Source organism: Bos taurus, chromosome 12, assembly GCF_002263795.3.
Source record: "Bos taurus isolate L1 Dominette 01449 registration number 42190680 breed Hereford chromosome 12, ARS-UCD2.0, whole genome shotgun sequence".
Taxonomy (NCBI): Eukaryota; Metazoa; Chordata; class Mammalia; order Artiodactyla; family Bovidae; genus Bos; species Bos taurus.
Window position 1 is genome coordinate 24,661,532 of NC_037339.1, and position 23,543 is coordinate 24,685,074.

A 23,543-nucleotide genomic window follows, 5' to 3' on the forward strand; every position below is an offset into this window, starting at 1 on the left:
TCAGGAAGCAACAGTTAGAACTGGACGTGGAACAACAGACTGGTTCCAAATAGGAAAAGGAGTACGTCAAGGCTGTATATTGTCACCCTGCTTATTTAACTTCTATGCAGAGTACATCATGAGAAACGCTGGGCTGGAAGAAACACAAGCTGGAATCAAGATTGCCGGGAGAAATATCGATAACCTCAGATATGCAGATGACACCACCCTTATGGCACAAAGTGAAGAAGAACTAAAAAGCCTCTTGATGAAAGTGGAGAGTGAAAAAGTTGGCTTAAAGCTCAACATTCAGAAAACGAAGATCATGGCATCCGGTCCCATCACTTCATGGGAAATAGATGGGGAAACAGTGGAAAAGTGTCAGGCTGTATTTTTTTGGGCTCCAAAATCACTGCAGATGGTGACTGCAGCCATGAAATTAAAAGACATTTACTCCTTGGAAGGAAAGTTAGGACCAACCTAGATAGCATATTCAAAAGCAGAGACATTACTTTGCCAACAAAGGTCGGTCTAGTCAAGGCTATGGCTTTTCCTGTGGTCATGTATGGATGTGAGAGTTGGACTGTGAAGAAGGCTGAGCGCTGAAGAATTGATGCTTTTGAACTGTGGTGTTGGGGAAGACTCCTGAGAGTCCCTTGGACTGCAAGGAGATCCAGCCAGTCCATTCTGAAGGAGATCAGCCCTGGGATTTCTTTGGAAGGAATGATGCTAAAGCTCAAACTCCAGTACTTTGGCCACCTCATGCAAAGAGTTGACTCATTGGAAAAGACTGTGATGCTGGGAGGGATTGGGGGCAGGAGGAGAAGGGGACGACAGAAGATGAGATGGCTGGATGGCATCACTGACTAGATGGACGTGAGTCTAGGTGCACTCCAGGAGTTGGTGATGGACAGGGAGGCCTGGCATGCTGCGATTCATGGGGTCTCAAATAATTGGACACAACTGAGTGACTGAACTGAACTGAACCTATAAATTTAGAGTCTGTTCACCAAAAAGAAATTCTGAGCAGAGACGAGTATAAGAATAAAGAATAATTTATCCCTTCCTAATACCAGTGTAATTTTTGTTAATGTTACCTTTAAAAAAATCAATTTGTAATTTCTTTTACAGATCTGGGGAAAAGCGATAATAGTTTTAGAAGTCAGTTTATAACTAAATGCCCTTTTATAACATGGTAACTTGTCTTTGAATATTTTAGCCCTCTCAGTAAAGTAAAAGAATACATATTAATTTAGATTGCAGTTATAGTTGGCTCATCATGAAGTTCTCTTTGACTATTTCCATTGTCCACTTTGGATCTTCAAGTTTGAAGGGGCTGAAATAACCTACCCATTTTCTAAATTCTCTGTTTTACTGTTGAAGTAATATATGCTGAGGAAAAGGTGCAGCTTTGGAAATAGTGAAATAAGTCCATAGAGAATCCGTCAGCAGTCCCATAAAGTGCCCTAGAACCTCTTTCCACATCTCTCCACACCCACCGCCAGTACCTTAGACCAAACCACTGTCATCTTCATCTTGACTTCTGTGATAAACGCCTTGCTACCTGGTCTGACTGCTTCACCTTTGCTCCCTTTTGGTCTGTTTACCACGCAGGCAAACCAAAGTAATGTTTTAAAAACCTCAAAGCAGATCATGCCACCACTTGCTTAAATTCCTCTAAAACCATCCCATTGTACTTTATGTTATCATTCATCTGCAAGGAAGGCCCTTGCCTTGCTCTTTGACCTCATTTCCTGCTGGTGCTCTAGTCCCACCTATGTTTTTCCTTTTTGAAACAAGCCAGCTTTGTTCCTGCCTCAGAAACTTTTAAAATTCTCTGCTTCAAATACTCATTCCCTTATCCCTCCACAGGTTGTTTCTTCTTGTCATGTCTTGGCTCACACATTTTCTTCAGAGTCCTTCCTGCCCTCCCCTAGTGTTGCCCTCCGTATCACTTACTCCTCCCAGGACCCTGCTTTTCACTCGTACTCTGCTGTTATCTGGAGTGATCTGACCTGTTCCTTTGTGAATGTATATGTGTCTTCTCTTCTTGACTGTCAGCTCCATGGGAGCAGGAATTGTGTTCGTCGTGTTCATTTTTATTTCACCAGTGCCTGGAACATTGCTTGGCAAGTGACAGTGTTCTACAAATATTTGTGATTTAATTATACATTTTTTAAACCGTATTTATTCTGAGTTTCTTTTATTAGCTTGGTGTATCAATAATTCTAATCTCTTAATATTTCAGATGTTTCAAGAGATATTCCAGGTCCTCTCTGAATCGGCAACAGGATCTGTCTCATTGTCCACCTCCTCCTCAGCTAAAATTACTTGATTTCTTACAAAAAAGAAAGGAAAGAAAAGCAGGTCAGCATTATGACCTCAAAATTTCTAAAGCAGGAAATGTAAGTATGTGTTTTTAAATGAAGCTTATTATACCAAATGCCTTATTGTGCATTTTAAGTATATTTATTTATACTGTTTTTAATTTTTTTAGTGTGTAGATATGTGGAAACGGAGTCCCTGTAATTTGGCTGTACCTTCTGAGGTGGATGTAAGTCAGTTCATGAATTGCACTTATTTTCATATGTAAGATTCCTAAATCTCACTAATAGTATCTTATACTTTGGGAAAATGAAGATTCTTATTACCGCTACTTTTCTCTTTTAATTTTATTGAATGAAAGATTCTTTATGTAGTGCTTTATAGTTTTCGAAATTTTATCACACATGATTTTATATAATCCCATAATAACCCCCTTTTTTTCCCCTAGTTTTAATCACTAGTTCATTCTCCATGTTTGTGCAAAAACACTTCTTAAGTCAACTGCGCATTTTCAGAAGCTGGTCTTTCATATTATTTGTCTAAGTTATGTAACTCCTTAATATAAATTTGTTTTAGAGCAGGAAAAATAAGCAAGGTATTTCCAAATGTGTAAAAAAATGGTACATATTACATAATATGCATAAAATGCCTCTGATTTTTTTTTCGTAATATTTTGTCATAATTTCCTGATAATACTTCTCATTGGTTAAATTTAAAAATTAACAATACTGGAGCAGTGGCCAAGGTTCTCATCCTTGAGTAGTAGTCTTTGCTGGTCTATAATGTACATGAACTATAAATGAGCAAAGAAAGAGATCTTTTGATAGGAGGTCCCGTATTTCTTTTATTTTCCTATTTCTCCTGTTTTTATTATTCGTTAAACTCTGTAGAAGTGGTTAGTTATTTTAACAGATGTTTGCTCTGTGCATACTTCCTTGGCTAGCACATGTGTAGATCTTATTATCTGTAATTTAAAAAAAATTTTCAAAAGCACAAAGCCAGAAGCATTAGAAGTAGACTATATACAACTCAAGAAAGTAAGCCACATTATCTTTCAGTGTGTATCTATCTATACACCCCTCAAGGAACATGGCCTGAGAAGAGATGTTTGGTGCAAATACCAAAGGGAGGAATTGACTTCAGAGGGCGATCTGGGTATATATAAAGCAGCGCTTCCCAAACCTTTATGTACATAAGAATCATGTGGGTTGCTTCTTAAAATGCAGATTCCAATTCGGCAAGTCTGGGCTAGGGCCTGGTCTCTTGCAGTACTTGACAGGCTTTTAGGTTGCATGGTACTGGGCTCTGCAGACCTTGCTTTGAATAGAAAAGCCCTAATACAAAGTTTCTCAGTCTGGCTGATCAGTTGAAACATCTAGGATACCAGTTAAGGCCCCACTTCAGTCCAACTTACTGAGTCAGGTCTCCAGGGGAGGGACATGGGAATCTGAATTTTTACCAGATGCCCAAGTGAGTCTATTACTCTTAAAAATCGTGGTTACCAGAAAGAAGAGAACTTTCAGTTCATGGAGTCTGATAGAAAATACATGGAAAATATGGTTTGAGTTTGACGAGAAAATGGAGATTTACAAAAATTTTACCAATTTTAATATAATTTCCGTAGTCTCTTTCTAGTTTTGTCCACACTGTTACGTGACAATTCCAGTAAAGACCCAGCGAAAAGAAAAGATCCTGGTCCTGCTCACCTCTCTGACATCCCAGTTTTCCTAAAAGACAAATATGATACCTACTTATGGAGTAAAAGGAAGAGGCATTTGTGTTTATTACATTTGTTTAATGGCAAAAGAGATCCTAATTTTGTTTTATTGTAAAACCAGTTGGTCTAGTTAAATATACATCAGGAGAATTTGAAACTACTTAAGCATAAATAGTTGATGTTATTAGTGATTCAAGAATTCTTGTGCTAAAGAGCATATTGTATTAAGTTACTTAGGTTTTTGTCTATTGTCATAATACTGGTTTCATTATATCTGATGTCTCTTGATTTGGTTGCTTAGGTGGAAAAATATGCCAAAGTAGAAAAATCTATCAAATCTGATGACTCACAACCAACAGTCTGGCCAGCCCATGTAAGTAACCATTGCAGGCTCCGTTTCTTTTGATGTTGTTTCTAATCTGGGATCTGAATTTATTACTTTGGGATCTCCTTCTGTTTTTAAAGAATGGCAGGCGGATTCTTTGTCACTGAGTCACCAGGAAGGCCCTTTTAGACAGTTTTAAATAGGTCTACAGACTATGTTCCATGTGTCTTAATTGCTAGATATAAGTTAGTGTGTTATTTATTCCTGGTTTTTGTTAATTCTGATAATGTATTTTCGGAAGAGGGTATTTATTTGGGATGCTTTTTTTCAGGATGTAAAAGATGATTATATATTTGAATGTGAAGCTGGTAATCAGTATCAGAAAACAAAGCTGACCATTTTGCAGTCACTTGGTGATCCACTTTACTATGGTAAAATCCAGCCATGTAAAGAAGACGAGGAGAGTGACAGTCCAATGTCGCCATCCCAGTGAGTTCTGTTAAATACATGTGTTTGACCAAGTAAACCATCAAGAGTTTATTCAGTGACTACTCATGAGCTTTTGATGAATAAAAATTTCCCTTTTTTGTTAGTTAACTTCAGTTAGATTTGGCAGCAGACCTCAGTAAACTTAAATTGTAGTTACCATTGTTGTCCATGAGTTCTTTAAAATAGTAATTTCTTTTTTAAAAACTATGCTTAGTTATTTTTATATTTGCTATAAAATCTATGCCTGTGCTGTTCCTTTTGATATATTTATATGCTGCCACTTACGACTTTGAGGGGCTTCCCTGGTAACTCAGACAGTAAAGAACACACCTGCAATGCAGGAGACCTGGGTTCGACCTGAGTAGGGAAGAGTCCCTGGAGAAGGGAATAGCAACCCATGCCAGTTTTCTTGCCTGGAGAATTCCATGGACAGAGGAGCCTGGTGGCTACAATCCATGGGGTTGCAAAGAGTCAGACATGATGGAGTGACTAACACTTGCACTTTCACTTATGACTTTAACCTCAGTGAGCATAAAGTGCTTCTGGCAATAATTGGTTTTAAGTGGGAAGCAAGGTTACTGTAACTGTAAAAGCTGTTTAAAATGCTTGATATTTCAGCACTGCCTGTAAGGACACGGACTCAGTGCTTCATGTAGTTACTGGCTCTATAAATATGTCTACATGGGACTTCCCTGCAGTCCAGTGGATAGGACTCCATGCTACCATTGCGGGGCCAAAGATTTGATCCCTGGTGATGGAACCAGAATCCTGCATGCTGCGCGGTGTGGCCAAAAATAATAGAAAGCAATAAGTATAAAGTTGGTCCTCACTATCTGCAGGGCACTGATCCCATGACCCCTTGGGTACCAAAATCTGCAGATGGTCATGTCTCTTACATCAAAATAGTACATATTTGCAACTTACGCATATCCTCCCACATACTCTAGTTTACAATACCTAATACAATGTAAATGCCATGTAAATAAGTAGTAAATACAACTTAAATGTTGTGTAAATAGTTGCCAGCCCATAGCAACTTCAAGTTTTACTTTTCAGAACTTTCTGGAATATTTCCGCCCCCCACCCCCCAAATATTTTCACTCCATGATGGCTGAATCTGAGAATACAGAATCCACAGATATAGAAGGCCAACTGTAGTTGAACTTCCTAAACTTATGGGTTGCATATGTTTACTACAAGGTATCCAGTATTTAGTTTTGTTTTCATGTTTTATTATTAGTTCTCTTCTTTTAGTCAAGTTGATGGTGTTTTGAAAAGAAGGAAAAAGAGAACCTGAGCAGAAAAAAAAAGCAAGAGCCAGCTCTATATTAAATCATAACAAAATACGAGTTGAAATTACAGCAGAAAGATGGATTTTAAAGAATAACCTCACCAATACCTAAGTAAAAGTCATTAGGAGATAACAGTAGCAGTCAGGGGATCCTCAGCTACTATTTTGTTTATACTTAGTAGAAAGACCAGATATTTTGATTAGCCATATTTTTTTTAACTCTTCCCTTTAGAAACACATGTTGGTCATTTTAAATAGTTAGTTACTAACTTTTCTGAAACACAGTGAAATGACATATCTCTCATTTAAAAAAAAACTGGTTCAGAAAGCCAACTGATTATATATTTGTTTGATAATTAGAGAATTGAATTTTTTGCCTTTTGCTTTACGACATTGCTGCAGAAATGCTCCATGGCTTATTACCTTCCAGTCATTCTCCCATATTCATAAATTACTTGATTTAATAGCTATGAAGTTAAAAGTTTGAGCTGCATTAACAAGTTTTTTCTTCTTTTTTTTTTTTTTTACATTTTATATTTCAGCTTCTCCACAGATGATCATTCAAATTGGTAATTAAAAAATAAACAAACTCACTATTTTAATCTGTTAAGAAATCATATAAATGTCAGATCCTTTTAAGAGAGTCGGTAAAGACTTGATTTGAGTTGGTGATAAACTCTTCTTTGTCAAAATGTAGTCTAAGGTCCTGCTCTGTAAACATTAATAATGACTTCCAAAATCAAAAGTGTAAAGCGAGAGGAAGGCCACAGGCCTTGCACAAGGTAGGTCAGTGACTTTTGCTGTGGGACAGACACTTGTAAGGGTGTGTAGCACTTAGCAACTTTCAGCCCCAAATAAATCTCCCTTAAATTAAATCAGCCAATTTATTCACAGAATTATTTTGTAATGCATGCAAGACTTGATCATCTAATATTTTTTAATGTGTTTTCAATATTTTTTTCATGATATCTTAATAGATTTTAATTCTATATTTAAAATTACTAAAAGACTTCAAAAGTAATCTCGGGGCTCCCTAAAACAAGTCTATTTAATACTTTTCTCTTTTCTTAAAAAACAATTTAGGTTCATTATTGGATCAAAGACTGATGCTGAGAGGTAAAAATATTTGTATCTTTATTTTTGATTGGATAGGTATGATAAACTTTACTCTTGTAGGATAGAGAATACTCCGTTAGGAGTCAAAGCTTTGATTTTAATTATATCTTAGGTATTCCTAGGAGTTTTAAATAGAATTAAGAAAGTAACAAAAGGATAATGTTTAAAATACAGCTGTATTTTAAATAAAACTTAGATATATGTATAGTAGCTAAGGAAAATGAGTTTTCGGTAGTACTTTAATCAGAATATAAGTCAGAGTCAGTGGTTAATTCTTTTGGCTGCTTATTGGTGGAATAATACCTGTAATTTTATATTAGAGACAAGATACTGAAAGGATCTTTTAAATTGTTAATTAGCAAAATGTTTTCAGTTTTAGCTTGTTACTGAACATATTAGAAGACTGTGCTTTTATCAAAGATAAATTGTCTTAATTTTTGTGTTATTTTTCATAGAACTTTTTTCATTAAGTTATTCATTTCCTATGTAATAAATTTGTTTAAAATAGAGTTAGCTAATCATTGCTTGTTTTCCCCCTAATATTTCAGAGTAGTCAGTCAGTACCAGGAATTGGTCCAGAATGAAGCCAAATGTCCAGTGAAGATGTCGCATAGCTCCAGTGGCTCAGCCAGCTTGAGTCAGCTTTCTCCAGGGAAAGAAACAGAAGTGCGTTTGGTTAACTTTTTTGTGCTATTACTTTTTCCTGCCTGATTGTTCTCAAGGAATCTGAGAAATATTAAGGACTAGTTTTTGAGGGATTGTTGCCATCCAGTCGCTAAGTCATATCTAACTACAACCCCATGAACTGCAGCACACCAGGCTTCCCTATCCTTTACCATTTCCTGGAATGTGTTCAAACTCATGTCCATTGTTTAGTTTTGTATTTACTTTTAACTTTAATTTTCTTTTCATGATTTAACTTTATATAATGGAAATTTTCAAATGTACACAGAGATATAAAACAAAAAGCGTAATGAACATCTGTGTATACTGATCACCTGCCTGGCTTCTACAGCTGTCATTTTTCTGGGGAAGATTTAAGGGTGAAGCTTTGCTGTCATCTTACTCTGCTCTTCTCCTTCAAACTCTTCACCTTTTTACTCAGAAATATTTCTCCCTTTGTAAAGGTGCAGTCTTTTGAAATATGTGTAATACCTAATCTTTTTAAACTGTGTTTTCATCCATAAGTTACAGTGTTTTGAATTTGTGAATTTCTGAGTTGACATCATTTTAATGAGTATGCTTAATATCATTGTCTCTCAGCAGCCTGAGACCGTGTCAGTTCAGTCTTCAGTACTGGGAAAGGGAGTGAAACATCGACCTCCACCCATCAAACTTCCCTCAACCTCAGGAAATAGTTCCTCAGGTATTGCATTCCTTAATTTTCTATAATCTAGAGTAAGAAACAGATGATCATAATCCATTTATTCATATTTTGATTTGCTCAGAATTTTTAATTATAAATCTAAGAAATAGCAGAATTCATCAAATCCTAAATTGTAAACCTAGCAAATAACTTCTATATTTTTTTCCCTAGGTAACTATTTTACACCACAACAGGCCAGCAGCTTTCTTAAATCTCCAACTCCTCCTCCTGCTTCTAAGCCACCAAGTCTTTCTCGGAAGTCATCCGTGGATCTTAATCAAGTTAGCATGCTTTCTCCAGCTGCCCTGTCACCTGCCAGTTCATCACAAAGTAAGTTGTAACTTAAATGCTTCATTAACTCTTCATAAGCTTTTGCATTAGTGTTTCTTAAGATAGTTCTTCCAGTGAAATAGTGAAATCTGAATGTACTGTCTACCCAAAATGTTCAAGTTTTAAGAAGCTTCAGGCAGATCTCTTGTTGACTGTATGTATTATGTGTTTATTGTAATTGTATTTGTTTTTCTGTATTTATGTATGCAGCTTGTGTATACCTTTCTTATAGACTTGCAACCTACACATCTCCTGAAAAAAATAATCTGATAGCTAAATGTAGCAGTAAGATTCCAAATTATTTTTTGTAGCAGTGTACCTTAGGACATTTTACATTTTATGTAAACTATGCAGCTGATATGGAAAAAAATGTCATGTGAGTTGTTGCTGCAGTCCTGTCTTCGTAAATGTAAGAAGTAGACTGAAAGCTAGTTTTTTTAATAATACCCGTACACTCTCATTAATTGCTGTCAGTTACTAAAATGTGGGATGATCATAAAGCATTCTGAAGATAATAAAATGTAATTTTTACTACTGAATACTTTTTTTTAAACATCAAGAATAATTGCTCAAGAATTTTAGCATTAGTTTGAATTTCTTCAAATTAACAAATATCTGAGATATTTAGGTACCAACTTGCAAATAAAAAAAGCATTCCAGTTTTTTAGATTTTTTAATAAATGACGAATATGTGCTGAAAGTTTTAGTACACTGCACAGTGACAGGGTGGTCTTTGCATTAGATGTAAACATCTTCATCTTGATAGCTCAAAAGGTGTAATTTTTCTGCCTTCTTGTTTTGCACAAAGAAAAAATTTATAAATTTCCTGAAAGTCTTATTCACACTTTTTATGTTGTGGGTATGGATTATTATGTTAATCTACTGCACACAGTTGTTACTTTAAGTAAGGGTTGAGTGACAGCTTCTGGACATTCACATTTCTTTCCTTTCTTTCTGCAGGACATGAAAGCTAAAAAAGAAAACACCTCAAGAGCTTTTGGTTTTATTTTTCTGGTTTTGTTTTTTTTATTTTTTTATTTTTTATTTTTTTTAAAGTTGATAAACTGTGCATACTTCATTCACAACAGATTTTCTATACATTCTACATTTAAACCGAAGTACACAGTTACTGTTAAAGATGCAGTATTATCTATCAAATACTTGCTTTATTACTGTGTTTTGTAAAATTTGTCTGTCAGGGTAAACTTGATGTGTTAGGAATTAAATATGTATATTTAGGTGCCAAATACAATAGTTAACTGTATGTGATTTATTAAATATGTTCAGAGTTTTATCTCAGACTGTTAACAGAAAATAAGCAATATTTCTAAGTGATGTCCTAAATTAGTGAAATCATAAATAACAAAAATTAATTTGAATTCCTTTTAAAGTTTTTAGGCCAAAGATAGCATGGTAGGAAACTAACTTTTAAATGGGTTTTGTGATAGAATACGAATGTATATTTTTACTGTTACTGTAATAGCATCTCTGATGGCATTTGTAGGTGATATACTGCATCCTTAATTGTAATTGAGTGTAGCAACACTCAGTATCATGTGTAGAAATTAACACTTGCAGTTAACTGCTTTTAAAAAAAAAAAACTGGAACAGACTGTCAGTGCTAAATAAGATTCCATTAACCTTATTTGAAAAAGGACTGGCCATTTATAACAAACTAGCAATTTTTATTTTTCTCAATGAGCAGGATCTGGAACTCCTAAGCCATCTACTCCTACACCAACCCCTTCATCGACCCCACACCCTCCTGATGCTCAGAGCTCAACTCCTATTACCCCTTCAGCTACCCCTACTCCCCAAGATTCAGGCTTCACCCCTCAGCCCACTTTGTTAACTCAGTTTGCTCAGCAGCAAAAGTCTCTGAGCCAGGCAATGCCTGTAACGACCATTCCTCTTTCCACCATGGTAACATCTATAACTACAGGAACCACAGCCACCCAGGTCATGGCAAACTCTGCTGGACTTAACTTCATCAATGTAGTGGGCTCTGTTTGGTAAGTTTGCATCGAAGCCCTGATTTTTTTTTTTTTAAGATAATCTCACCAATCTAAAGAAATTATTTGTGAAATTAAAAACAATTTGTATATTGTTGAAACTGAAAAAAAAAGGTTTCTGCGTAACTAGTATTTATCTCAACAAGTATGTTTGAATTTTAGGTAGTAATACATCCATTATAGGCACTAAGGTGGTACTACTGATTTCACGTTGACAGCAGCTTAGATTTTTCCTGTTTATCCTGTGTTACCATCTTTTAATCCATTGATGAGTATGTTACTCTACCAGATAATATTTTAAACCTTAGTAGACACATAGTACTTAATTTTTGCCAACCTCGCTGTTGATATTTAAGACGAAGTATCTGTGTTTGTGGAGCAGTTTGTTTTTTAATCCAAGGATTTATGTAGTGGATTTTTCCTTTACAGCACTAGCCTAATGCTTTGTCTTATTCTCCTGCAGTGGAGCTCAAGCTTTGATGAGTGGTTCAAACCCTATGCTGGGCTGTAACACTGGTGCCATAACTCCTGCAGGAGTAAACCTGAGTGGCCTTCTACCCTCAGGAGGTCTGCTACCAAACGCATTGCCGGGTGCAATGCAGACAGCCTCTCAAGCAGGTCAGAATATTGGAAATAATAATCTCTAACAAAATTACACTCCATGCTTATGTTAAAATGTCATTTAAGTGATAAACATTTAATATCCTTTTTAAATGAAATATTATGTTGAATATATTTCCTATCAAAAGCTTTTAAAATTCTGATACTTGAATTAAAAACCATCTGGCTATCAAATTCTCTGAAGAAACTTGGTAAGCCTGTAAGTCTCTGCAGATTTTATCTTTGACTTCCAAACATTATTATAAAAGAAACTAATGGTTACCAGTGTAGTCCTGCTCCAGGTAAAAGAAACATATTTTGAAAACATGTAAGCAAGAAAAGCAACATAGCGTGACATTTTAAAGCCTCAGTTCTGAAGCCGGACTGCCTGGATTGAATCCTTCTTGTGCAACCTACCATAACTGCATAATCATAGCAAAGTTACCTTTGGGCCTCATTTTCCTCATAAATAAAATAAGAATAATAATAACACTTTACCTCACAGTTGTGAAGATTACATGGATAAATACAGATGAGGTGTTTATGCCTGAGACGTGATAAACATTCAAAAATGACTGCTGTCCCCATCATTAGTAGTAGTTCATTGTGGTTGTAGTAATGTAATTACATGTACTGGGAAAATGTTGTAACAACTTGTGCTACTTTTAAAGTTCTTTAAGAGAATGTATCGTAGAACAGTCTCATTTCTTACTCAGAAAAAAAAGATGAACAGAAAAACAAACTCAGCATAGTAAGAAGAACTGACTATAAGTTATGAGAAACTTTCTATGAGTAGGAGAAAGAGAACCCAAAGAATATAATTTAAATATGTTTAAATTAAACATTTATAGTTGATAATCTAATTTGGGTTAAATGTATCACTACTCAGTTTTATCTTTTGAAGTGTTTTCCACACAGGACTTTGCTCAATGATGTAAGCTTTAGTTGTTATCATTCTGTAGCAGATGCTATCTATGTATGATTTGGAGGTGATCTTAGCTATGGTGCACATAAGGTTAATCGTATTTACTGTGTTGTGTACTGGAAGTATCCATAAGTTACTACCCAGGAATCTCTGCTGAATCCTGAACATCAGTTTCCATTCTTCAGGTCCATGCAGGGCAGCAGACAGAACCAAAAAACTATTTTGGTAGATGTTAATAAACTTCTCAATTTTGGCTAGAAATGTTTCTTTAGCAGACATAAAGCATTCTCTAGCATCCATCAATAAAAATGCAACTCCAGAAAGAGAAAATATAATTGATCCATTTTCCACTGAATCTGAATACTGAACCTTGTGGCTTCGATTTTCTAGAGCAGCTGCAACTTCATAACTCTTAAGAGATGAGCTAATAATAATGGTGGTTGTCCATTTTATTTTTCCTTTTCCATCAACTTTCAGCCATCTCTTTGGATCAAATCAGCTTCTGGTGGTGCCAACAATATATTGCAGTGATTTTCTGATTCTAGCTGATATTCTTATTTTACTGTGTATAAGTATGCTTTAGTGGTAGGAGCCCTGGAAAATGGAATCAGTGTTGAATTTGGGATATTACATTTACATTATAATTCTTCTAATTACTGGTAGCTCCAAATGCTTACTGTAGGGCCTGGAAGAAGTCACTTAATAGTTCCCCCTAAACCTCAGTTTCATCTGTTCTAAAGCCAGAGTAGAAGTAGCTAACTTAAGTTGTTACTTGCAAGAAAATAAATGAAGTGATATGGAAATGCCTTTAATAAGCTATAAAGCATTACCCAGATGTCATCCACCCTTAAAGGGAGTTATCTTTTTTTTTTTTTTTTTAATGAGAATTCCTGGAGAGGCTATCCATATTGTCACATTTTTTTTCCATTTTTCAGACAAGCCTTTCATACTGTCTTTTGTGCGTTATCTACCCTATATCTTTTTTAAATATAATTACCTGCTTAGAGGACTAGTTACCTTTTAAACTAGAGTTCAAATTGGTATATTTAGTGAGGAAGATATATACATACTTGAAGACTGCCATCAGCAAACTGTAACACACAGTTCAAGCTAAGAATAGTTTTACATTTTTTAAGGTTTGTTTTCTTAAAGATACGAGGAACAATAAGGGACAGAGTCTCTGTGGCCCACAAAGCCTACTGGACAAGTTTGGCAACGCCTGCTTTAGGATTTGCTCTGTGTTGTGTCACAAATTTGGGGGAATAAGTTCAGAATTAACAAAGCATTGTTTACTGACTTTCAGCATGATCCTTACACACAAAATTTGGTGTTCTTCAGCATTATTAATATTAGCATTTGCACTTTAAGAAATAGCACAAAGCACACTGGTTCTCAGAGACAGGATTGTTCCCACATACTGTTTGGCACTGAGAAATATAAGTAGATACCAATATGTGAAATGTGTTTGCACAGTAGTGACAGTCTTATCATACCTGTGGTATCTGCATGCTGCTAGATTACTTTTCCAACCAGTAGTTTAAGTAGTTATAAAGAAGTCTCAGTTTCTGAAATACAGAATACAAGGTATATCTGGTGCTTCACATCTTTGAATAAGATCTCGTTATCAACAAATAGTGATGAAATTGGAGGGCTGGTTTTAAGAAAATTTTAAAGTATAGAAAATAAGCATGCCTGTGCAGAGAGTACTTAAAATGTTGTATTTTTATATGCTAAAGTACAAAGTACCTCCAAATATAATAAAGTTTTAATTTCCTGTTTTAACCATGAGTTTTATTTAATAGGTGTTCCATTTGGTTTAAAAAATACTTCAAGTCTCAGGCCCTTAAATCTACTCCAGGTAAACCTGAAACACTGCTTTTGATAGTTTGTTTGTTTTTTTAAGTTTCTTATAGTGCTTTTTATTTTTTAACCATGTATGTTTGCACATTTTAGCATTTGAAGTTCTGAGGTTGTTGAGAATCATCTAAAAGTATGATTAAGTGGATAAGCAGGAAAAAATTGGTACCCATGTACCACACTTCTGTTGGCTCTGACAGCCCTGCCAAATTAAGAACTATTTCCAGAGGGGAGAGTTCACAGCTGCCAAGAAGAATAACTTGCCTACAGTAGTAGCAGCAAATACACTTAGAAATTAATTGTTCTGTAACAGATTTTTTATGTACATACATAAGTATTGCTGTTTGCTTACAATAGATTTTATACATGAATAGAAGCTTTTTAGAGAAGGTATGTGTGTTCTTTTCCTGAGGAGAATATGACTTAACAGCACAGTGCCAGGCAGGTGACTGTTCAATCGCTATTAAATAGTCATGCAGTAAATGTCCATTAGGTTACAGTTTGTGTCGAGTGATGAGACTTTTCTTATACATTTTCTCAGTATTAACATATAAAGAGAAAATGTAGGTAGAGAATATTTAGTACATGTTGTGAATTTAGAGTATTCTGGGCTGTGCTTGGTCCTTTAAGGATCGCACTCAGTGTTAAGCCTAGTAGGTTGGAAATGGATGAGATTGTCTACAGAGAATTGTTAGAAAAGGTAGACATGAAAATAAAGATTTGGAGACACAGAATGGCAGAGCTAGGGATTATTGGAAAATAATAATCACATCCATCCAACCTGATATTCAGAAATAATAAATCAGGAAATACATTTAGAACTAAAACCTAACTTACTTCCTGTACAGCATGCAGACAGTGTCAGTATTTACATACGCATCACAGAATAATCCACTTATAATATGGACACATTGGGATAGCTTGTTTAGCCTGCTTTCCTGCGTTTTGCTGTAGGGATTTCTGTAGGGATCAAGCTCAGTGTTAAGAGTAGTGGCATTCCTTAATAGCACTGATAATAAGGGCAAAAACCTCCTTACAAATTATATTCTGCTACATTTTTATTATCTAACTAATTGAGAAGGAAACACTTGACCTGTGCTTTGTCCAGATTTACTTAACAATGAGCTCTGCTGGGTGTAGAGCTTTTGACGCTAGACACCTCTTTTTTGACTGTACAAATCTAAGAGTTTCTCACCAGGTATTTGCTTGGACTTTGCCCCAAAACTTCAAAGTGCTTTTAACTTAAACCTCTATAGAATAAAATGGAAAAACATTTGTTTTCTGATGCATTTGGAATGCATAGTTTTCGTGTTTAATATGGAATTTTCTGGATGCTTCTTGTAAAAACATTTTTTTATTATTAATTGAGATTCATAATGACAGAGTTTGTAATGTCTCCAAACTAAATATGGGCATCTAATGCATTTTCTTTTCAGCTTTGGACTTCCTGGCTATGTTAGTATAAAAACCCATGCACCTCTGGATTTGGGCAAAGCTAGACCAAATTTAGGGAAAGGAGCTTTTTTAACATATATCCCTCATTATCACTAGCTTTTTTTTTATACTTGCAAATGCATTTAGTGCTGTTTTGTGTTGATGTATAAACAGTTAAGCCAAAGCAGTATGTTTATTTAGACAGCTAAGTATTAACTTGAAGCAGAAAGATTTATGTTTGAGATTACTAATGTATTTGAGAGCCAGAGTAATAGCACTTGAAAATTGTATTTAAAGAGATTGTCCCTTTTTTTTTTTTTAAAGAGCAGGGAGTTTGTTTTGTTTTCAGTTTTGTTGACTTCGTTTTCCTCATCCCTGGAAGACTACCTGACGGGTAGGGAATGCCCCAGAAACATTTGTAGAATAAGGAAATTTAAATAATCCAAAATTGCCTAATTATTTCTTGCTCAAATTCTTAATAGCTTCCAGGCGGCTCGCTCATTTTTAACACTCTGCAGCAACAGCAGCAGCAGCAGCAGCAGCAGCTCTCCCAGTTTACACCACAGCAGCCTCAGCAGCCCCAGCAACCCACAACTTCTAGTCCTCAACAGCCTGGGGAGCAGGTATGTCCTTTCTACCTTCCATATGATATCATAGAATTATATCTTTTTTTGGTATGTTTCAGGCCTATTTCAAGTGTTTTTAGACTGTTTGAACAAACTTTTCATATGCTTTCCTTTCTTTATTAACAGCAGTAGCTATCAGTTATCAAGGCCTATTTCTAACTCTCACAACAGGCACACTGAACAGATGATGTCACTTCCATCTTGCATAGTCTGCAGTAGACTCAAGTGACCAGTGCGCTCACAACAACACAGCGTCAGAGTCAGGGTTCACATCCAGGTCTTTCTGCCTCTATGATAGGCCATGTATTTTCCACCCCATTGTCATCTTTCTGTTTATAGTATTTTGTTTCTGTTAGAATAGAGAAATTCTTTTTATTGTGAAGCTTAAAACAGAAAATAGACAAAAACGAACACTCTGTATATTGCCAAAGAGAAATTGAATAAGAACCGCAGTAAAGTAGTAAAAGGAACTTTACTTTTAAAATGTTCAGGGTTTTCTGAACATTTGCTGCACTTTGGAGTCATCTGGGAAGCTAAAAAAATACTGATTCCTGAGTCCCACCTGCAGCATTTCCTTTCAGTTCAGTTCAGGCGCTCAGTCATGTCTGACTCTTTGCAACCCCATGAACTGCAGCATGCCAGGCCTCCCTGTCTATCACCAGCTGCTGGAGTCCATCCAAACCCATGTCCATTGTGTCGGTGATGCCATCCAGCCATCTCATCCTCTGTTGTCCCCTTCTTCTCCTGCCCTTAATCTTTCCCAGCGTCAGGGTCTTTTCAAATGAGTCAGCTCTCCGCATGAGGTGGCCAAAGTATTGGAGTTTCAGCTTCAACATCAGTCCCTCCAATGAACACCCAGGACTGATCTCCTTTAGGATGGACTGGTTGGATCTCCTTGCAGTCCAAGGGACTCTCAGGAGTCTTCTCCAACACTACAGTTCAAAAGCATCAATTCTTCGACTCTCAGCTTTCTTCACACTCCAACTCTTATATCCATACATGACCATTGGAAAAACCATAGCCTTGACTAGACGGACCTTTGTTGGCCAAGTAATATCTCCATTTTTTAATATGCTGTCTAGGTTGGTCATAACTTTCCTTCCAAGGAGCTAGCGTCTTTTAATTTCATGGCTGCAGTCACCATCTGCAGTGATTTTGGAGCCCAGAGAAATAAAGTCAGCCACTGTTTCCCCATCTATTTGCCATGAAGTGATGGGACTGGATGCCATGATCTTCGTTTTCTGAATGTTGACCTTTAAGCCAACTTTTTCACTCTCCTCTTTCACTTTCATCAAGAGGCTCTTTAGTTCTTTGCTTTCTGCCATAAGGGTGGTGTCATCTGCATATCTGAGGTTATTGATATTTCTCCCGGCAGTCTTGATTCCAGCTTGTGCTTCGTGCAGCCCAGCATTTCTCATGATGTACTCTGTATATAAGTTAAATAAGCAGGGTGACAATATATAGCCTTGATGTACTCCTTTTCCTATTTGGAACCAGTCTATTGTTCCATGTCCAGTTCTAACTGTTGCTTCCTGACCTGCATACAGGTTTCTCAACAGGCAGGTCAGGTTAGCTCACTATTAAACATATGAAATGTTCACCATCAGTCCTTCTGCCAAAGATTGCCCAGTCAAGTCTTGGTTGGATAATGCTCATCCCCTATTAGACTTCTCAAGAATGGTGTACTTAAAACTATTTATTTTTTGGACACATGTATATGTATGGCTGAGTCCCATTGCTGTTCACTTGAAACTGCCACAGCATTGTTCATTGGCTGTACCCCAATACAAAATAAAAGATTCTTTAAAAAAAAAGAGAACTAAGTCAAAAGAAGAAAAAAAAAAAAACAAACAAAACCTCGTTTTATTAACACATGAAGGATTACTTAGCTCGATAAAAAATTCTTGATTTGTACTTTTCTTTACAAAATTGTGGTAAAATACCTGTAATACAGAATTCACCATCCTACCCATTTCTAAGTGTGCGCTTTGGTAGTGTTAGATATATTCTTACCGTTGTGCAACTAATCTTCAGAACTCTCTCATCTTGCAAAACTAAAATGGTATACCCATTAAGGAATTCCCTATTTCCCCCTCCTCCTAGCCTACTTTTTGTTTCTATGGGTTTGACTACTCCAGGCACCTCATACGTGAAATTTTACAGTATTTGTCTGTTTGTGACTGACCTATTTCATTTAGCATAATATCCAAAAGGTTCATCCATGTTGTAGTGTGTGTCAGAATTTCCCTTCTAAGACTGAGTAGTATTTGATTTATATATCACATTGTTTATCCATTAATCCATTGATGGACATTTGGGTTGCTTCCACTTTTGATGGAAGTCTGAGTTACTTTTTTTTTTTTTAGTGAATTTTGCTTTAGGTGTGAAGTGTTAAGAACTCCTCTCTGGCTTCTCTGCCCAAAAGAATCCATTTTAAATCTATGATCCATTTTCAGTTAATTTCGTATAAGGTGTGAGACATTGGTCCGGGTTCATTTATGGGGGAAAACTGTTGGCCATTTGCTCCAGCGCCATTTGTTATAAAAGCCATCCTTCTCAGTTGAATTACTTTTGCACCTTTGTCAGAGGTCATAGTAAATCTTAAAATCAAAGGGAAAATCCTCTCGTGTTCTTCTTTTTCAAAATTGTTTAGCTATTCTAGATCCTTTGCTTTTCCTTGTAAATTTTGGAATCACCTTGACTATATCTCCAAAAAAACCTTGCTGGGATTTTTAAAGGAATTGAGTTTAAACCTATAGGTCATCTTGGGAGAGGTTTACCATGTTTATGTGAGTTTTCTAGTCCATGAATATGGTATGTCTCTAGGCTAAAATCAGCTAGTTTTCAGCATGCAAGTCCTGTATGTGTATTATAGACTTACACCTAAGTTTTGTTTTTGTGCTTTATCCATTTGGCAGGGGGGGGGGGGGGGGATTGTTAATGGTACTGTTTTTCATTTTCTACATGTTTATCACTAGTATGCACAATTGGTGTTGACCTTGTGTTCTGTGATCTTACTGACCTCACTTATTCTGTTTTTTCTGTAGATTGCTTAGGGATTTTTTTCTTTCAGTAATAGTCCTGCCATTTGCAAATAAGAATGGGTTTTTTTCCCTTTATTATCTGTCTGTCTGTTTCCTTTTCTTGATCTAATTTGCTCACTAGAAACTAGTATTGTGTTCAAAGAGTGTTTTAAGCTTTTTAAAAAATGTTTTGATGAAGCTTTATAGAAGCAATATCAAAAAAACAAGCAGCCCTATCAAAAAATGGGCAGACCTAAATAGACATATGTACAACAAAGATGTACAGGTGACCAACAGGCAGATGAAAAGATGCTCTTAACATTGCTAATGATTAGAGAAATGCAAATCAAAACCACAATGAGGTATCACTTTACATCGGTCAGAATGTTCATCATCAAAAAGTCTACAAATAATGCTGGAGAGGCTGTGGAGAAAAGGGAGCCTTTGTGCACTGTTGGTGGGAATGTAAATTGGTGCAGCCACTGAGTTACTTTGCTGTACACCTGAAACTAACACAGTATTGCAAATCAGCTATACCTCAAAAAAAGATAGTTCTGATGAAGCTTTCTAGATGCCTTAGTAATTATTAATACAGCATCAAATAACCAGTTCAGTTCAGTCGCTCAGTCATGTCTGATTCTTTGTGACCCCATGAATTGCAGCACTCTAGGCCTCCCTGTCCATCACCAACTCCCGGAGTTCACTCAGACTCATGTCCATCGAGTCAGTGATGCCATCCAGCCATCTCATCCTCAGTCGTCCCCTTCTCTTCCTGCCCCCAATCCCTCCCAGCATCCGAGTCTTTTCCAATGAGTCAACTCTTTGCTTGAGGTAGCCAATGTATTGGAGTTTCAGCTTTAGCATCAGTCCTTCCAAGGAACACCCAGGGCTGATCTCCTTCAGAATGGACTGGTTGGATCCCCTTGCAGTCCAAGGGACTCTCAAGAGTCTTCTCCAACACCACAGTTCAAAAGCATCAATTCTTCAGTGCTCAGCTTTCTTCACAGTCCAACTCTCACATCCATACATGACCCCAGGAAAAACCATAGCCTTGACTAGACGGACCTTTGTTGGCCAAGTAATATCCACTTTTTAGTATGCTGTCTAGGTTGGTCATAACTTTCCTTCCAAGGAGTATGTGTCTTTTAATTTCATGGCTGCAGTCACCATCTGCAGTGATTTTGGAGCCCCAAGTCTGGCACTGTTTCCACTGTTTCTCCATCTATTTCCCATGAAGTAATGGGACCAGGTGCCATGATCTTTGTTTTCTGAATGTTGAGCTTTAAACCAACTTTTTCACTCTCCTCTTTCACTTTCATCAAGAGGCTTTTTAGTTCCTCTTCACTTTCTGCCATAAGGGTGCTATCATCTGCATATCTGAGGTTATTGATATTTCTGCCGGCAATCTTGATTCCAGCTTGTGCTTCTTCCAGTCCAGCGTTTCTCATGATGTACTCTGTATATAAGTTAAATAAGCAGGGTGACAATATGCAGCCTTGACGTACTCCTTTTCCTATTTGGAACCAGTCTGTTGTTCCATGTCCAGTTCTAACTGTTGCTTCCTGACCTGCATACAGGTTTCTCAAGAGGCAGGTCAGGTGGTCTGGTACTCCCGTCTCTTTCAGAATTTGCCACAGTTTATTGTGATCCACATAGTCAAAGGCTTTGGCATAGTCAGTAAGGCAGAAATAGATGTTTTTCTGGAGCTCTCTTGCTTTTTCGATGATCCAGCAGATGTTGGCAATTTGATCTCTGGTTCCTCTGCCTTTTAACCAATACAGAATCAATTCTGAAAATTAGGTTTCTTGCTTTTGAAATACTGTTTATTCTTGCTAATTCTAAATACCTTTGAAGGCTTTTCCTTATTACTGTTTTTATAAGACTTAGTCTAATGTTGATTTTTAATACGGGAAAAAATACCAGTCCTTCCCACTAACCCAAAATTGGTTTTTTTCTTTTTGTACATGTCATATATTTTTTTTTCTTAATTCAGGGTTCTGAACAAAGTTTGACCAGTCAAGAACAAGCCTTATCTGCTCAGCACGCTGCAGTTATTAACCTTGCCGGAGTAGGAAGTTTTATGCATTCACAGGCAGCTGGTTGGTATCTTCATAACTAAGTAATGTTGAATTTATTAAAAGTATCTCTTGGGATCTCACCACTGAAACTTTTTCATTTTTGCAAGCAAAAACAAGAAAAAATTTCACTTATATTTAATGTGTGAACTATTGAGACACAGATTTTTTTCATTATTTTGATAAAAGTGCTTTGACCTACATTATTAATAGCAATTGTTTACCTCATGCTATATTTTGTTAGCAAAATTTTGTACAATTACCCAACTTAGTAGGATGCTTCCAAGCAGTTGACTCTAGTTTATCATGGTTATCTAGACTGCACTTTTCTAGATTGCAGTTTTTTGTCTCATTCTAGTAGCTTATAGTGCATGAATTAGGACTTAATAGTCAAGTAGCAAAGCTTAAGACAATTGTTAAGAAAAAAAAAAGAGATATACTAAATGACTGCTCACCACTTCTAGTAATAAATGGTGAATCAAAGATTTACCTTTAGTGAAGATTATCTCATCAATTTAAGACAGCAGTTATAAGTTCATATTTAATTAAAATCAGTAAGTCACATGTCTGCGGAATCTGAGATAGTGTGTCAAGACTAATGAGTGAACTTGTGAATATTTTGAATTATCACTGGGCTTACTATGAATTCAGTATAATTTCCAGTGTCTGGAATAGCTACATAAGGTTCTAATTTAGAGCTAGTGAATTTCCAAGTGGAAATTTATTATTAATAAACCTTTACCCTACAAACTATAAATTTCCTAAAATGGCAGTAGTATAATTTTAATGGAAAGAACGTTTGTTCCAGACTTGCCACTAAATTACCTTGTAGTGAGTCCCTCAGACCATTGAGGCCTGCAGTTTCCTCATCTGTACAGATAGTTGAACTTAACACCTGATCCCACTCAGCTCTAAAAGGTTCACCACCTCTGTTGCTAATAGTGTGGTCTGATAGTCATTGTACTGTCTTCTGGCATTTGTCTACCAGTTTTGTCCTTACGGTAGTTTGGGTTTCTCCCACTGCATTTCCTACTTGACTGGTTGTATTTTAAACTTGGCATAGTCAGCATTTTGCTAGAAAGCCTTCTCAGGGAAATGGCAGCGAGATGCAGGAAGAGAGAGGGCACAGTGCTCCGGCCACATGCCCTCCCCTCTTCGTGTCCAGGAAGTCCTGCAGGCAGTGGTTCCCCTCAACTAACAGGATACTGTACTAAATTTATTCTGAAATGTCTGTGATTTGATACTTAAGATTAATCATACTGATACTTTTCTATTTCATTTTCTGTGTTGTCCTTTTCTAACCCTGGTAGCCTTCAAACTTTCTGACTGGCCTGCTTTCCCCTTCTCCTCTCTGTAGTGTTGTCTCAGCTTGGCTCTGCCGAGAACAGACCTGAGCAAAGCCTTCCTCAGCAGAGACTCCAGCTCTCCTCTGCCTTTCAACAGCAGCAGCAACAGATCCAAGTAATCCAGCAACTTCACTCTGCTTACATTTTTAAAGACACTTTGCTCCAAAAGTACTTCAAAATACCTTACTTCAGTTTTATGTTACTGTCTTTTGAGACTATACAGTAATTGGTAAATAATTTAGCAAATTTATTTAAAAGTCTGACAACTTTAGCAAGTCAACTTGGAGCACTGCATCTATTTTGTACATTTAAGTCGTACTCTCTGCCTAATTTAAAATCTTTCTTGAAGTGCTGGTGGCACATTAACATACATTTTTAGATTCCTTTATATTTTGAAATAGTCATTTGTAAGTGCCAATGGTTAACTCCTTAATACTGTACTGCAGAAAAAGGCAAGTATACCAGTGTTCCTATTTGTAAATTGTCCTACCTGTTTTAGAAAGGTGTTATTCCATTCTTAGGAAGTCAGAATAGTATACTTGACTATCTTTAATTTGCAGGGTGGTTTTATACTGCTATAAACTATCATACAACACAATGGTAACTGAAGTTGCTGAGTTACTGCAATATAGACTGGCCAGGCAAAGTAACAGAGCTTCTTCTCAAGTTTAAAAGCCCTGTCTTTAAAGCCCTCAGCAGGCTTCTGT

The 23,543-nt window shown here is 36.5% G+C and overlaps 2 protein-coding genes across 16 annotated transcripts in view; one reads left to right on the forward strand and one right to left on the reverse strand.

Annotated features, from left to right (window-relative positions):
• SUPT20H (SPT20 homolog, SAGA complex component) overlaps window positions 1-23,543 on the forward strand; it is a 39,458-nt gene that overhangs the window by 15,245 nt on the left and 670 nt on the right. For 6 of the 15 annotated variants that reach the window (XM_005213645.5, XM_005213648.4, XM_005213644.5 and 3 more), the window contains exons 11-25: window positions 2,228-2,384; window positions 2,477-2,533; window positions 4,323-4,394; window positions 4,678-4,835; window positions 6,669-6,695; window positions 7,210-7,242; window positions 7,791-7,908; window positions 8,506-8,608; window positions 8,780-8,938; window positions 10,644-10,950; window positions 11,414-11,568; window positions 14,278-14,333; window positions 16,249-16,389; window positions 21,409-21,514; window positions 22,848-22,951. In XM_005213645.5, coding sequence (XP_005213702.1) covers window positions 2,228-2,384; window positions 2,477-2,533; window positions 4,323-4,394; window positions 4,678-4,835; window positions 6,669-6,695; window positions 7,210-7,242; window positions 7,791-7,908; window positions 8,506-8,608; window positions 8,780-8,938; window positions 10,644-10,950; window positions 11,414-11,568; window positions 14,278-14,333; window positions 16,249-16,389; window positions 21,409-21,514; window positions 22,848-22,951 — 1,753 coding nt within the window. 15 annotated transcript variants of the gene reach the window in all.
• Window positions 11,992-13,983, reverse strand: LOC101904891 (protein SPO16 homolog). The gene is made up of 2 exons (XM_059892294.1): window positions 13,969-13,983; window positions 11,992-12,958 (listed from the first exon to the last, which is right to left on the reverse strand). Exons 1-2 carry the CDS (start codon window positions 13,981-13,983, stop codon window positions 12,410-12,412), a joined length of 564 nt encoding a protein of 187 aa, XP_059748277.1. The 3' UTR covers window positions 11,992-12,409.